The 15687-nt window shown below is 42.9% G+C and overlaps 1 protein-coding gene across 2 annotated transcripts in view; it reads left to right on the top strand.

Annotated features, from left to right (window-relative positions):
• The window catches only part of LOC118209098 (endothelin-converting enzyme-like 1), a 27892-nt gene extending 12278 nt beyond the window's left edge, over nt 1–15614 (top strand). For both annotated transcript variants that reach the window (XM_035384242.1, XM_035384241.1), the window contains exons 7-18: nt 2249–2471; nt 3112–3210; nt 3535–3609; nt 3786–3889; nt 4415–4473; nt 6840–6891; nt 12590–12657; nt 12744–12868; nt 13014–13079; nt 13296–13391; nt 13589–13665; nt 13919–15614. In XM_035384242.1, coding sequence (XP_035240133.1) covers nt 2249–2471; nt 3112–3210; nt 3535–3609; nt 3786–3889; nt 4415–4473; nt 6840–6891; nt 12590–12657; nt 12744–12868; nt 13014–13079; nt 13296–13391; nt 13589–13665; nt 13919–14018 — 1144 coding nt within the window. In that variant the 3' untranslated portion in view covers nt 14019–15614. The remainder of the gene's footprint in view (nt 1–2248; nt 2472–3111; nt 3211–3534; nt 3610–3785; nt 3890–4414; nt 4474–6839; nt 6892–12589; nt 12658–12743; nt 12869–13013; nt 13080–13295; nt 13392–13588; nt 13666–13918) is intronic.
• The last annotated feature ends 73 nt before the right edge of the window (nt 15615–15687 follow it).

Raw genomic sequence — 15687 nt, 5'->3', positions numbered from 1 at the left:
CTCATTCACACTGTTGCATTGTGGGACACCCTGTGTCCCTCCACTTCGTGCCCAGCCGTCAGTCAGTCTGTCCGGCTGCCCCCGCCCGCCCCGCCAGCCAGTTTGTCCGAGGGAGGTCTGGGGGCTGGGCGGAGTCACACTGAGATGCAGCGTCAGCAGTCCCTCATGCATTCTAATGAGCGAAGATCTGAACGTTTAAAATAATCTACACCTCCCCTGCCTCTGCTCCCCACCCTTTCTCCAAAATTTTTTTTTTACTATGAAGTACATTTCTGTACGTATTGCTAAATAAATAAATCTTTTCACTGCGCTGCCAGGTTAACAGTTGCATATAGTTCATATTATTCTTTGAAGATAGCAGTAGGAATAAAAAAAACTCCTGTTAATACAAACATTCTTTTTTTTTCATTTTAACATGCAAATGACAAATATGACATGTATTGTGTAGAATTGTCAAGCACGTCTACAGTTAATGGCAGTACAAACAAAAGTAGAATGAACTATAAAGAAGGATAAATTGCTCACATTGTTTTCTTCCCAAATCCTAGACTGTGATTTTTCCTGTAGTGGTTTATACACTGTCTCTCTCTGCCTCTTTGTCTGAAAGCTCTCCTGAAACAATATTGTCGATGTGAAGCAGCTGCAGCTAATTGCATTTAACAGATGAATAAGTCAGCGATGAAGAGAGAACCTGAATGAATACACCTCCTTCCCTTCTGTCTTCCATCCTCCCTCTCCCACCTGTTTATCCCTCCTTCCCACAGGGCCCCTGTCCCTCTCGCTTTCACATTTATCGCCATGGGCACGTCTCTGTCCCCTCTGCTAACGTGATAACACACGATAACATGATAAACTGGATGAGATGGCTCTGTGTTGCCTTGCAGGCTTTCTACAGGCCATGTTGTATTTGATGCTTGAGCCTAAAGCAACAATAATAATAATAATAATAATATACAAAGTTCCATCTTTCTCATCACCCTGTCTGTGTTCTCTGCCTCTTTTTCTAGCGATTTCTCTCCCCCAAACTCTCTCTTATACTCTCTCTTGCTCTCTCTCTCTGTCAATTCAGTTCACATTATCTCTTTGGCATGAGTAACATTTACTTTTCTATTGCCAAGACTTTCAAAACTGAAAGGTCAAGTTAAGTAACTTCCGCCTCTCCTTGTGTGAGTTGTCCTCTTTATCTCTCCAACTCCCAGTATGAATTACCCCCTCTCTCACTCACTCTCTCTCTCTCCCTCATTCCTGTGTGAGTTAACCCTCTCTCTTTCACTTCCCATGCAGATTAATGCTCTCTCTCTCTCTCTGTCTCTCAGGCCAGGTGTGTGAGCCATTTCTTTTCCCTCTCCTGGCCCAGCTGTGAGCGCATACCCTCTCTGTCCCCACAGGGTCACTGTGAGCTCACACCCTCTCTGTCCCCACAGGGTCACTGTGAGCTCACACCCTCTCTGTCCCCACAGGGTCACTGTGAGCTCACACCCTCTCTGTCCCCACAGGGTCACTGTGAGCTCACACCCTCTCTGTCCCCACAGGGTCACTGTGAGCTCACACCCTCTCTGTCCCCGCAGGGTCACTGTGAGCTCACACCCTCTCTGTCCCCGCAGGGTCACTGTGAGCTCATACCCTCTCTGTCCCCGCAGGGTCACTGTGAGCTCACACCCTCTCTGTCCCTGCAGGGTCACTGTGAGCTCACACCCTCTCTGTCCCTGCAGGGTCACTGTGAGCTCACACCCTCTCTGTCCCCACAGGGTCACTGTGAGCTCATACCCTCTCTGTCCCCGCAGGGTCACTGTGAGCTCACACCCTCTCTGTCCCCGCAGGGTCACTGTGAGCTCACACTCTCTCTGTCCCCGCAGGGTCACTGTGAGCTCATACCCTCTCTGTCCCCGCAGGGTCACTGTGAGCTCACCCTCTCTGTCCACACAGGGTCACTGTGAGCTCATACCCTCTCTGTCCCTGCAGGGTCACTGTGAGCTCACACCCTCTCTGTCCACACAGGGTCACTGTGAGCTCACGCCCTCTCTGTCCCCACAGGGTCGCTGTGAGCTCACGCCCTCTCTGTCCCCACAGGGTCACTGTGAGCTCACCCTCTCTGTCCCCACAGGGTCACTGTGAGCTCACACCCTCTCTGTCCCCGCAGGGTCACTGTGAGCTCACACCCTCTCTGTCCCCACAGGGTCACTGTGAGCTCACACCCTCTCTGTCCCCACAGGGTCACTGTGAGCTCACACCCTCTCTGTCCCCACAGGGTCCTGCACAACTACATGCTGTGGCGCATCGTGGCGGCCCTGAGCGAGCACCTGTCCACGGCCTTCCGCAGCACCATCCACGAGTTCTCGCAGGAGATCGACGGGACGGAGCGGCAGCTGGAGCTGGGCCGGCTCTGCCTCACGCAGGCCAACAAGCACTTCGGCATGGCCCTGGGGGCGCTCTTCGTCCAGGAGCACTTCTCCTCCCACAGCAAGGCCAAGGCAGGCGCCTCTTATGTGTCTGTGTGTTTTATATGACACCTGAGTTTCACAAGTGAACAGAGTGTGTAGATGATCATGTTACATGTGTGGAAGAAAGAGTAGGTTGCAGTATGCTTTTGGATGCAAAAATGTCTGTGAGGACCATAGGTCTACACACGGCACTGTGTGCCTGTCAACAACAATTCAAATTCAAATTCAAAATATTTTATTGACATGAAATACATTAGCAAATATTGCCAAAGCGTACATATAGAAATACAAAAAGACATTAGAGCATGAACATAAATTCTCTCTCACTCTCACTCTCTCTCCCCCCTTTCTTTCTCTACCCCCTCCTACTCTCTCTAGTTATAATAATGATAGTAATAATACGATAATGAAGAAGAGGATTTACTTTCTATTTATCCTTAATTTATTCAGGTTATTCTCATGGAGATTAAAATCTCTTTTACAAAAGCGGCCTGTTCAAGAGGCAGCAGTCATGAACTCCTTAACATTTAAGACGTTACGCACTGATGGGAAACAGAAGGCATCTGGGGGAGTGTCCCACGAAAATAGAACATTCCGTCTCCTTCCTGATTTCACCATCTCTCTCTCTCTGGCTCTCAGTGCTTTATTAGCTGTGCTCTGCCTCTCTCAGGTACAGGAGCTGGTAGAGGACATAAAGCACTCCCTGGATGTCCGACTCCAGGAGCTGGACTGGATGGATGCGGAGACCAAGGAGGCCGCGAGGGCAAAGGTATAATTTTCCTGGCGGACATGTCCTGACTGTGTGCCACATTTAACACCCAAATCCAAGGCCCGGTACACAGCGGCCTTATGGGATACGATGCCTTCGATGGCTCCGCCCAGTGACCGCAGAAGAGTCTGAGGCACAGCCACAACAACCTGCCTCTCTCTGTGCCTGTCATTTGAAGGGTCTGTTGTTGATTGATTCATTATTGCTTGGATTACACATCTTTCTTCCCCCCTCTTGTTCTTTAGTTTCCCCATCCCTTATCCTGTCTGTTCGTCTTTCTCTCTTTCCTTTCCCACTTTCATGCCTTCCTCCTCCCTCTTTCAGCTGCAGTACATGATGGTAATGATGGGATATCCAGACTTTCTGCTGAAGCCAGAACTGATTGACGAGGAGTATGGGGTAAGCCACGCCCACTTGGGGATGAGCCACGCGTACAAAGGAGGGAGAGGGTGGTGTTTCGCAATGTCATGTAACTCTACACTGAATGTGAAACAGACCATCCTCTAACACAAGTCTCCTTCCCCGTCTTTACCTCACTCCCTCCCGCCCCTCTTTTGTAACTCCTCCTTCCTCAGTTTGAAGTGAACGAGAAGACCTATTTCAAAAACGTCTTGAACAGCATCAAGTTTAACATCAAGCTTTCGGTGAAAAAAATCCACAAGGAAGTGGACAAGACGGCGTAAGTGAAGAAGCGATGTAATGACGCAGTAATGATGTGACGAGCACACATCAGTGCGCACGGTCTGCGGCACGCTGTGACATCACCGTTTATTGGCGCAGGTTGTGATTGCCGTGCGGAGTCTCAGTCGTAGCCATTTCGATCCTCGTCTTTTAATCATGGATCAGTGAATACCTAGATCACACAGTAGGCTGTGTGATTGCGACTGTAGGAAGAGAAAGAGAGTAAATATTTCAGATCCCCCCCCCCCACCAGCTGAACTCATCAGCTCAGAGGCATCCCCATTGAGAGAATTCAGGGCCGATACAGTCCAGGAATTGAAAATCAATTTTTAATATCAATCCAAACTCTAAGACATTATTTGGCTTTGATTTGACCCTTGAGTTTATACAGTATGGCAATCTAAATATGTATAAATGGAACTTTGGTAACATAGAAATGAACATGTATGAAAAACTTCATTTGCATGTGCTGGATTACGATCTGTGGGGATAACAGTCTGTATGTTCTCTGTCCTGTCTGTAGGTGGCTGCTGCCCCCTCAGGCTCTCAATGCATATTACCTCCCCAACAAGAACCAAATGGGTATGTGAAAGCTCATGTACCTACATACATACATACACACAAGTACGCATATGTGCACACACAGCCCCTGCACATACACACAAACACACAGTTGCACACACGTGTACACATACACACACACACTCACACACACCGCTGTCTGTCATCTTCCAATAGTGTCTTTGTTTGGCTCTGGTCCCTGCGTCTGCCTCTGAATTAAATTTAGTTCAGGAAAATCAATGCAGAGATACACTGCTGGCGGCAGAGGACAGAGGGAGGAAGAACAGTCTCAAAATGTACCCATCATGCACTTCAACACTTATTTATGGCCCCTCCCCACTCTCCAGCCCTCCTTTCTACACACTACACCGAGGCAGCCTAACCATGTTCCTGGAGATTTACCATCCTGTAGGTTCTCACTAACTCTAACAAAACACACCTCATTCAACAGAGATCTCCTAACTAGTAGAATCAGGTGTGCCAAATCAGGGGTTGAAATGGAAACCTACAGGTTGGTAGATATTCAGGAACAGGATTGGGCAGCCATGCTCTACAACCCTCCCCAGGTTTCAAAGTGTTAAACTATATTTTATTAGCATAATAGCTTGATTAGACTTATTCAGTGTTACTGAAGCATTTTAGTGAAAGAATATGAACAGCAAGACCAACCACCCACCCCCCACCCCCCCCCCCCCCCCCCCCCCCCCCCACCCCCAAAAAAAACCTCTCATTTTAATTTCCTATGTTCCTTCACATTAGATGTATATTCTGTTTTGACACTTGTTTGTGGAGCAATTAAAGTTTAAAGGTTAAAGTAACATTAAACAGAAAGGCAGATGTTTAGTGATGCGTAAAAGTTTGCACAGCCAAAGTACCGAACTGTGATGCTCATACCCTGATTTGCATGTCATTAAATAACTACATAAAGTGACATTACCATGTTTTTGTTGTTAAAATGTAACATCTGGCAATGCCAGGCAAATATGATTAATATGTTCTGGATTGTAGACTTTTAAAAAAATTGTTCATTTGAAATAATGCTACGTGAAAGCAGTTGTGAATTTCTTGGGGCCAAAAATTTATTGAGGGTATAGACAGAGGTCAAATAAACAACATACTGACTTTTATAGCTTTCCCTACGCACTTGTAATAAATACGATTGCATTTTTGTTTTTCAAATTTCAAGCACAATTGGAGAGAGACACTTATTTGCATACTCTGAGTAACTGCTGAAATTTAATTAGCCGCAAAACCATCTGACTTCCTGGCATAAAATGTGTTACGTGAATACACTTGGAATGTACTGTTTAAGCTCATACAATACAGGCAAGTTTTGTGAAGTAGAAAAAAGTGGTCCAAGATTTGTAGCCTTAGCGTACAAACAACTTGATTGGCTCATAAATAGCTACATCGTTTGTTTACCATCCATCCTTCAAATGACCACTTTGCTGAAAGGCAGGCCAAGGACTAGGCATGCTAAATTGTATGTCAGTTGGTCCAGTTGATAATGAAAATATCCTTTTTAAGTGTGGCTCACACACTGTGACTGTGTCACATGAGATGATCAAATTAGGCACATTGATACTGAATGCCTTTGTGTCCAAAATGTGGCCCCAATTTCACAAACTGGGATTGAGATATGGTTAATTCTACGTTATCGGCGAATGCTGAACTTTGACTGACAGCCAGTTTGACCCAGTGGGACATAATTTGGTGGCCACATACAGCCCAATAAAGCTCTACAGCACTGGCGTGTGCCAGTAGAGGAAGAGGGGGTTTATGACCATTTGGAAACTGGAATCAAATTTAAACAAATTCTATTGTTCAAATGTGTTATTCCAAAAGGGGTTAAAATGCAGGGGAAAAAATACAGATCTGAATTTAAAATTAGGTGCCCTCTCACCTTTGGTCCCCTAATTAAATATATCAGGGTCCTTATATTGCTGTGCACTCTCAAAATAATGACTGGGATTTTCACTGTACTGGAGCACAAAACATACTCACATGCGTACTCACTGGATACTGTACAATCTGAGTTTGTCAGCACTACTTATTCACAAGCATCAGTTCTTAGCAGCTCTGCACAGATCCACCAATCTTAATATCATCTGGTTACATTAATGGTGCACTATTGCCTAGACATTTCCATGCAACACAAACATTAGCTGATTTGTGGCATCCGTCAGGAAGTGATGCCCATGAACAAACAGACTGTTAATAGTGTAACTGTGTTTATTCTATATTGCTGAAATGACAAATACACCACACATCTTTCTGCTAACCTAGAAATGATTATTATTATTAATGTAAGGCCAGGTAATTATTTTAAAGTGGTAGGAAATAATAACTCTGGCTGTTATCTCTCTCTCTCTCTCTCTCTCTCTCAGTTTTCCCTGCTGGAATTCTGCAGCCTACACTTTATGACCCTGAGTTTCCACAGTAAGTACTAAAACTGCACCCCAAAATATCCCACCTGTGATCTGTACTGCAAATCATTCCTGCCACGTATGCATCCCGGTTCATCTTTGCCGTATACTGCACCCCTCAGTTTTACTGGCACAAGTGCTTTATGTTCCATCATGCCTGACACATTGTCAATGTTTGCAGTCTGTAAAAATGGGTCATAAGATAATGACTAGTACTGAGAGTAAATGAGTCAATACTGCTAACACAAATCATAAGATCTACAATAATTTACATTACAATAATAATTATTGTAAAGAAAAAAAAAGCACTAGTACTAACAATAATAAGGATGTAATACATTGTGTTAGTGGATGATTTATTTGCACAGGTTTCAGATGCATCTGGCCCTGGCTCTGACTGCTGTTGTTTCTTTTTTTAGTTTCTGGCATCGGAACATTTAGTTTGCCATGGTCCGGTTGTCAAGTAGCTCACATAGCTATTTAGCATGCCATTTAATTTGCCTATCTTATTGTTCTGTCTGGATGACTGTTCTTTTGTCATGTTCTGGGGTGTAGTGGCCTTGTGTTGCCACTAGAAGGCACCCGGCCTTTGAGAACTTCTTAATTTGTTCGAGGTGTCTGATTCCCAATTATTTTCACCTTGGGAGGTGCCTTTATAAGCACTGACAGAACAGTCATCAGCGCTTCTGTGTAAAACCCCATTATCACAAAGCCGGTACGATATTGGTATAGGTGCTCGTTGGACGGGTTACAGAATTGTGTTTGTGGTTGGTTCTGTGTCCTCGTTTAAGGCGATTCAGTCTCTTAGCGCTGTGAGCGCATTCTGACGCCTTAAGAGTATTCATACTTTTCTTTTGAGCTCGTGTGAGCCGGTGGGTATTGGGACGTTGTCCCTGGTAATGTACTTTGTTTGTGTTTTTCTGAGCTGCGTCTCAGGTTTTTCTTTTCGCTGAGTAAGTTTTGCTACTCAGTTGTCTATTTTCTTTTAAGACCAGTTTTGGGTTTGGTACCAGAGCTTCGCCTCTGTACCACTGGTCCTCTTTTCGCCCTGGTTTTCACGGGTCGCTTTTGGTTTCGCGAGCCAGTTTTACGGCTGGACAAGGTGGTCCTTCGGAGTGGCTTTTTACTCCGTGTTTTTTTGGTTGTTGTTTATGATCCTTTGTGTGCGGGAGTTGCTCTCCCAAGGATCTTATTTGTTTTGTGTTTTACTTGTGGGTGTTCCCTTTCCTTTGTCCTTCGGGACTTTGTGGCTAACGCTCCCGGTAGCGTTAGCTTTTCGTTCCCCTATATTAGTCGCTTCTGGTTCTCCAACACCCTCACACAATTATATCTTTGCGCTCAGCCCATGGAAGATTTAGGCTTTTTTGAGCCCTGCAAAAAAATGGGGGTTTTATCACTTTATTTTTGGATATTAACCCTTTAAGTGTAAGATCAAATATGTGATTAGGATGTTCTTAACTGAACATTTTATTGCTGATGAAACAATCGCTATTGGTTATTGAAAAAATTTGAGTTCGAGAACACTGACTTAAATTTTTTGAAAAAACATTCCAAAGAAATCTGTTCTTCAGGGGGTTAATTATAAACAGCATCATCCTGCTGATTGTGGATGCTGAAAAATCATGACAACAGGCTGCAGACTTCTGTCTTTGAAAGCTGGAAATGTTTCAGGATACATGCTGAATGGTACAGGCTACAGATGATGGTAATGGAAGAATTATCCATCCAGGATTACAGTAAACAGCACTCAGAAAATTGCGAAATGTTAATTCAGCTCTAACAATGTTTATATGAGTCCAATAGGGATTAAATGTACTCTGTTAGTGTAAACAGTATTCTGTCAGAGTGATTTAACGCTGTTTGTTTTACTGTGCAGTCAATGCTCTTTGAACTTTTAAAGAGAGCCTGTAAAGAGTTCCTCTGTGATATTTAATCATGACATTTCACAGTACGGATCTTGTGTTTACAGGGAATATATATAAGCTTTTCTGTTAAGTGTAGAGATGCCCTGTACTTTCCATTACAAAAAAAGATGAACATAACTTCAAAGATCAAGTAAAATACATGGCCAAATTAATTTATAAAAATATACACTGAATTTACAGGCTAAGAAGGCTATGGAACTATAAAAACATGTATGTGACTGAAAAAGTTAACTGGTTTAACACGGTCTAAGATGTAATCAGTGACACCAATTTCCATCTTTCGTACAGAATGAGCCACACAATTGTGTGAGGGGAAAAAAAAGAAACCCAGGGTGAAAAAGACAAAAAGACATGAGTCCCAACACTGTTGGCAGAGAGACAGTGGGAGGATATCAAAGTGTGCACACAAGGGGAATATACATATTATTTTCCTATGAGATCATTTTTTGTCTGTAAAAAAAATGTCCAATATGCTACAGAAAGTGAAGCATAACTGGAATTCTTAATGGAAAAAATGGCTAAATACGGTTTGTGTGTTTTATCTGATATTTTGGCAGTAAAATAAAATAAAGGGTACTTGGGTGATGGCCCATATTCCTAGCATTACCTCAGCATTCACATTAATTCATTATTATAATAAAAGGATCATGTTACATTTACTAATCTTGATTATTAAAAGAGACCAGTCTTCACTTTATATAACAATATTTTTGTTGCAATATGATTTTTATATGAAATGCAGGAAGGCTGCAGAGCTAATTCCACCAGGAAGCAAAATGGATTGAGCTGCTGAAGCTTGATTCTTATTTTAATTGCCCAAATTGCCAATCATGCAAAACAATAAAGTGGTTTCAGGAAAAATTGTGTTTACAGGGAATATTTATAAGCTTCTCTGTTAAAAGTGTAGAGATGCCCTGTACTTTCCATTACAAAAAAAGAAGATGAACATAACTTCAAAGATCAAGTAAAATACATGGCCAAATTAATTTATAAAAATATACACTGAATTTACAGGCTAAGAAGGCTATGGAACTATAAATAAAAACATGTATGTGAGATTCAAGTGAAACCTAAACAGATGGAAATTGTTGTCATTGATTACATTTTAGACAGTGTTAAACCAGTTAACATTTTCAATCTTTCGTACAGAATGAGCCACACATTTGTGTGAGAAAAAAAACCAGGGTGAAAAAGACAAAAAGACACTTGAGTCCCAAGACTTCTGGCACTGCAAAAGGACCACCGTGCAGCTCAAATATAATCAAATAACAAATAACAAAATGGCTGAATGACAGCTCTTCAGGTAAATGGAGGGTAATGGAGCCGTGGAGAGGAAAGAGCTCATTAAAATTCCTGCAATTTACTGCATATATACATATAAAAGCATATGTAACGTTTGGTTCAGTAAATATGAAAAAAAATGTAATAACCAAAAGCCTGCTAGACAATCTGGTACCACTCAGAGAAATAGCTTGGGACCCACCATTTGTTGTATTAAACTGATAATATAGTCAGGAAAGTACATTTGGGTCATTGATGAATGGCAATGGAGTTGAATAATTTGAGTACCTCTTTGTAACTTCCTAACTGCTAAAGATACTAAATTAGAAGTTACTAAAAAAAACACAACCCAATTCAGCAGAAAAACAAGCTTTAAAAATCCACATCCATTAGATAAATATATTTCTTTAATGGGCCACTAGTATTAGCTTATACAATGGTGAACAGGCTGAAATGAAGGCAAAGTTAAGTTAAAAGTGTATAATTAATATAGCAGATTAAATTCATATAATCATACATCAAGTTAAAATGGGAGAACCCTGAAACAAAATGCACGCAAGCATCAATGAAAGACACGAGACCTAGAGCTATGCTACACAGTTTTTCAGACCGAATATGATCAATCAATCAATCCACTCAAACAATCAGTAGAATGTATCCTACATCACTAGAAAGTGACTTGAAGCATTGCAGATTAATTTCTCCGGTACAATGTCAACAGGGGATTTGAATGAAGAACTCAGTTTACGCTCCTTCCTCTAGTAGCATTCTGTAGCTTGTAGCATTCTGTGATTAATACAGTCTAAATGGCTCAGATGAACTGCAGCTTTTCGTCCTGTAATACTTTACTCGTAAGTTGCAGCCTTTTTTGCCCTTTGTTAGAATCGCGTTGTTCTGGCAGTAGTATCTTTTGTTCGTTCTCGCTGGTAAAAATGGCCGTGTATCGGGACATTCTTTGAGAACAGTAGTTCAATCAAACCTTGTGACTTGTTAATTTAAAGTTAATTGATCACTTAATTGTTTCAGTCAACGTGAGCCTTTCAACCTGCAATTGAATAACCTCATGAGAGCAGATAGAAATTTAGTGATCCTCTGTTTGCCTGTCCTGTGCTCCCTTGTGAAAAGCCTTGCTGAAATGGTGGTTATGTGCTGTGATTTTTGTGTGTAATTAAAATGTATTAGTGATTTTTGCACATTCCATTTTTTGCTATTAGTATCACTCATTTTCAGTTGCACTGGGTTTGTGCATCGTATACATTAAGCATCTTTTTGACTTGAAGTTGCTGTTGCAAGGATCTTATTTTACGAAGACAGCATAAATACAAATACATATATTTGCAGCATAATTACGTACGGAATCAATCTTAAGAATTAAAAATTGAAATAAATGTGTATATTTATTGAGTTTTATTTTGTATAGTTAGATAATGACCTGCAAAGAGAGAGAAACCCTATCACATTTATTTAAAGGATGTTTTAACTGATTACCTTCTCTTTTCTTTGAATAGCTTATCTACTATATTCTCTGTTGTTTTGCTTGTTTTCTGTTTTTCATCCTTTTTTTCTTGATATGCTGTAAATGCATTTTACTATATATTAAAGAATGAGAAAGTGTTTTTGGAATATATTTACGTGATTAAAATATGACTAGGAGATCACTTCAAAAAAATAAACCAGGTCAGAATGGCCTGGGTGTGCAGCAGTTCAAAAATTGTTTTTCAGTAAGCCCTGGTATGTAACTTTACCGCCACCATGTGGCATTCAGTGGTAGTACAGCTGAATTGTAGCTCTCACTGGAGCAGCATTTACTTCATAAGACAAGATCATCACTCCTGGGAAATTGTAAGTAGCTACATCAGCCCAGAGGATGAATCTCATTGTTTTATTATTAACCAAGACAGCTGGGCCCTATGATCATAACATCACTGAATTGAGTGTCCGCCCCATTCGCACCTGACTAAGACTGGGAGTCTACAGCAATGGGATAATAACTAGCTTCTTCCTGCCAGGCATATGGTGGGTGTAAATCAGCAAGGATGCCTCATATTACCTCCTCATTGTTTTCCCAAAACAACATGTCAGGCAAGCACAAGCTATCAGTTGTTATTAGAGAGATGCCTTTCTCCTGATCAGTGACGGCTCTCTCCTGTAATACTGGGTGGGGCAGGGCTGCCCAACCCTTTTCCTGGAGATCTACCATCCTGTAGTTTTTCCTCTCCAGTCCTAACAGAGCACACCTCATTCAACAGCTACGGATCTCCTTGAGCTGCTAATTAGTAAAGTCAGGTGTGCCAGATTAGGGTTGAAATGAAAACCTACAGGTAGATCTCCAGGTCGATTGGGCAGCCCTGGTGTGGCGTAATACTGGGGGAGAATTCATCAGAGAAGCACTCTCATTTTTGCTTCTTCGTATGGGAGGTACTGCACAGACAACAGGCAATTCCAAATTGGGATACAGTGGGAAAACTGTATAGTCATTAATACTCACCCCTCGCCTCTCTGTAGGTCTCTCAACTATGGAGGCATAGGAGCCATCATCGGACATGAGCTGACGCACGGATACGACGACTGGGGTGAGAGCACACGTCCGCGCACTGAGAGCCACAGCCAATGAGAGCAGGAAGCAAGCGTTCAGGTGCACTCACACTGTGTCCCACAGGGGGGCAGTACGACCGTCATGGCAACCTGAAGCAGTGGTGGACAGAGGAGTCCTTCCGGAAGTTTCAGAAGAGAGCCGAGTGCATCATAAAGCTGTACGACAACTTCACCGTCTACAACCTGAAGGTGAACCTCCCTCGCGCGAACAGAGTTGCACAAACACACACGTTGAAACAGCATCATGCACACACAAATGTGCGTACGTACAAAGTGGTGCTGCCGTGTACAGACAGAGTTCTCAAATCCATGCTAAACCCTAGTTTGTTTGTAGGTAAATGGGCGTCTGACTCTGGGGGAGAACATCGCTGACATGGGCGGCCTAAAACTATCCTACTACGTGAGTCTCTGTTATCAGCCTCTGCCTGTCTTACTCTGCACATCTCTCTCTCTCTCTCACTGAATCTCTCATTGTTTGTATAAATATCTCCATAAGTCCTGCTGTGGGTCTCACACTGTGTATGCAGATTGTACTCTGTACCCTGTTCGGTCTGTGACAGCACATTAAACTGCTTGTGGGATTCAGTTCTCTCACCCCCTCCTCCTCTCCTGACAGGCATATCAGAAGTGGGTCAGAGACCATGGTCCAGAGAGACCCCTACCTGGACTCAAATACACCCACGAGCAGCTCTTCTTCATTGCCTTCGCGCAGGTAATGTGCTTTCCACACGTCCCCTTACACTGCCATTCCTATACTCCCAGCCCTCTAAAACTCACCATGACCCCTATTCACACAATACTGCATAGACTGTCTTTTTACCACGATCCCTAAGCCTATTGTTGTTGTGTTTAACTCCCATGAATCACTCACTTGGCTCTGATTGACAGCCGTCTCTTCTCTCCTGACAGAACTGGTGCATGAAGAGGCGAGCCCAGTCCATCTATCTGCAGCTGCTGACAGATAAGCACGCACCTGAGCACTGCAGGTACTCACTACACAGTTCTGATACAATACCTGACAAACTGCCACACTATACACAATGCAACGACTGGCACACTACACACAATGCAATAACATACACTACACAGAATGCAGTGACACACTACACACAATGCAATAACATACACTACACAGAATGCAGTGACACACTACATACAATGCAATGTGTGTGCGTGTGTGTCTGTGTGTTACTCTCAGGGACTGACTGGAATACATGCTCTCTCTCTCCCCACCTGCAGGGTTATTGGAAGTGTGTCACAGTTTGATGAGTTTGGCCGCGTGTTCCACTGTCCGAGTGGCTCCCCCATGCGCCCGGTCGACCAGTGTTCTGTGTGGTGACCCGATCCACAGCCCTTCCACGGGGACCGACCGTCAGATCCAGCCCCTCTTCAGTCCGTCATCCCGTTTTTCCCCTTATTTTAGAACATGCCTTAACTGGGAATTATTTATAGTCAAAACATAATGAAATACACACACGCACCTTCTGTTACTCTGCCACTAGTCCATTATCTACTTTCATTATAATTATTGTTATTAGTTACGCTTGTCATTATCATTATTATTGTATAAGTGGATTATCATGATTACCTGTATTTAATTTCATGTACCCATCCTATCATGATAGTGTCACTTCAGAACAATAGCTATCGTGACATTGGTCATTTCACTTTGGCTCTGTTTGGCGTGTTAGCTCGCCTTGCATGACTGGGATGTGGATGGTCTTGCCAATCACAGTAATGATTTGTGCTGGGTTATGTGGTTAAACCTGTTCCGGCAGGAACTAAACCCAAGTTAGGACCCAGGCTAAGGAGTCCACTGTACTGGATCCAGCGCTGGAGGGCCTGCAGGCTCTGAGGCTGTTGGTACTGGATGACGAGTGTCAGGTCGGGACTGGACTGGGACCAGTGAACTCATCCAACGAGAGGACATTTCCCGGACGTTTGTTGATACAGTTCCCTCCGGTGGCTCGGTGTGAACAGGCAGAGTCACGCATGCTCTGGAGGACCCGTGACGGAGTGCCGTGTGCAGACGGCGCTGGGAGACACGGAACACGCGTCGCGCCCGTTTATTGTGTGCTCGTTCGTGGCGTGGGATTGCTGTCCTCGTTGGGATTTCTGTGAAATTTGAAGTCGCTGTTGCGCTGATGTTTTTGTGTTTCGGTTGTTTTCGCTGACTCCAGGCGTCCTGTTGCTTGTATTTGTTAAAGGCGGGTGCCAGACCTAACCCAAACTCTTCTAATCCACGCACAATTTGTCAGCAGAACATGGGTGCGTTTACATTACATTATCCTTACGTTGATGACACTCACCTGTGGAGTGTGTGTGTGCGCGTGCGCGTGTGTGGCAGTGCACACCATTTGGTGGCTTGAACATCGATCGCATTCTGTTGGACAGCACTTATCCTAAACCCTTCCCGACTCCCAACCTTCCCAGAGGAATTCATTGTTTCTTGTCTGCACTGTGTGAACATTTTGCTTCATTTTACAAGAAACATTCCATTTATTAAAAAATAAAAAAAATCTATATGTATATTACATAAAAACAGTGTATCCAATCATATGCTGTCTAATAACAAAGGACCATACATTTATACACTGAATATTAAAAAATATTTAATTTTATATTAAAAAAATACTCAAAGAATGATTCCTTTGTACAGATATATACATATACAGCAGGAATAAGATAATTGTACAGTTGTTACTATGAGAAAGCATGTTTCTCTTCATGTTTAGTACCAGCATCCTTGTCTCAAAGATTGTGGCTACGTTTTGCAGCATCCACTGCTGAGCTGCTATCTCATATTTGCTGTAATTTTGTCTGTTGAATAAATGCACAGAGTAACAGTTCCAGGTATGGAGTATTCAGTGTTTGGGGTGCCGTCTAAGGCCAAACAATGCAGAAAGCAGGGAAAGGATAACTGTGTATGTTCTGCTACACTGAATAAAAAATAAGGGATGTTGTTTCTGGAAGTGATTGAGGGTACTCATCAAACGAATGACTGTTTT

Source organism: Anguilla anguilla, chromosome 12, assembly GCF_013347855.1.
Source record: "Anguilla anguilla isolate fAngAng1 chromosome 12, fAngAng1.pri, whole genome shotgun sequence".
NCBI lineage: Eukaryota > Metazoa > Chordata > Actinopteri > Anguilliformes > Anguillidae > Anguilla > Anguilla anguilla.
This window is presented reverse-complemented; position numbering and strand designations above follow the sequence as displayed.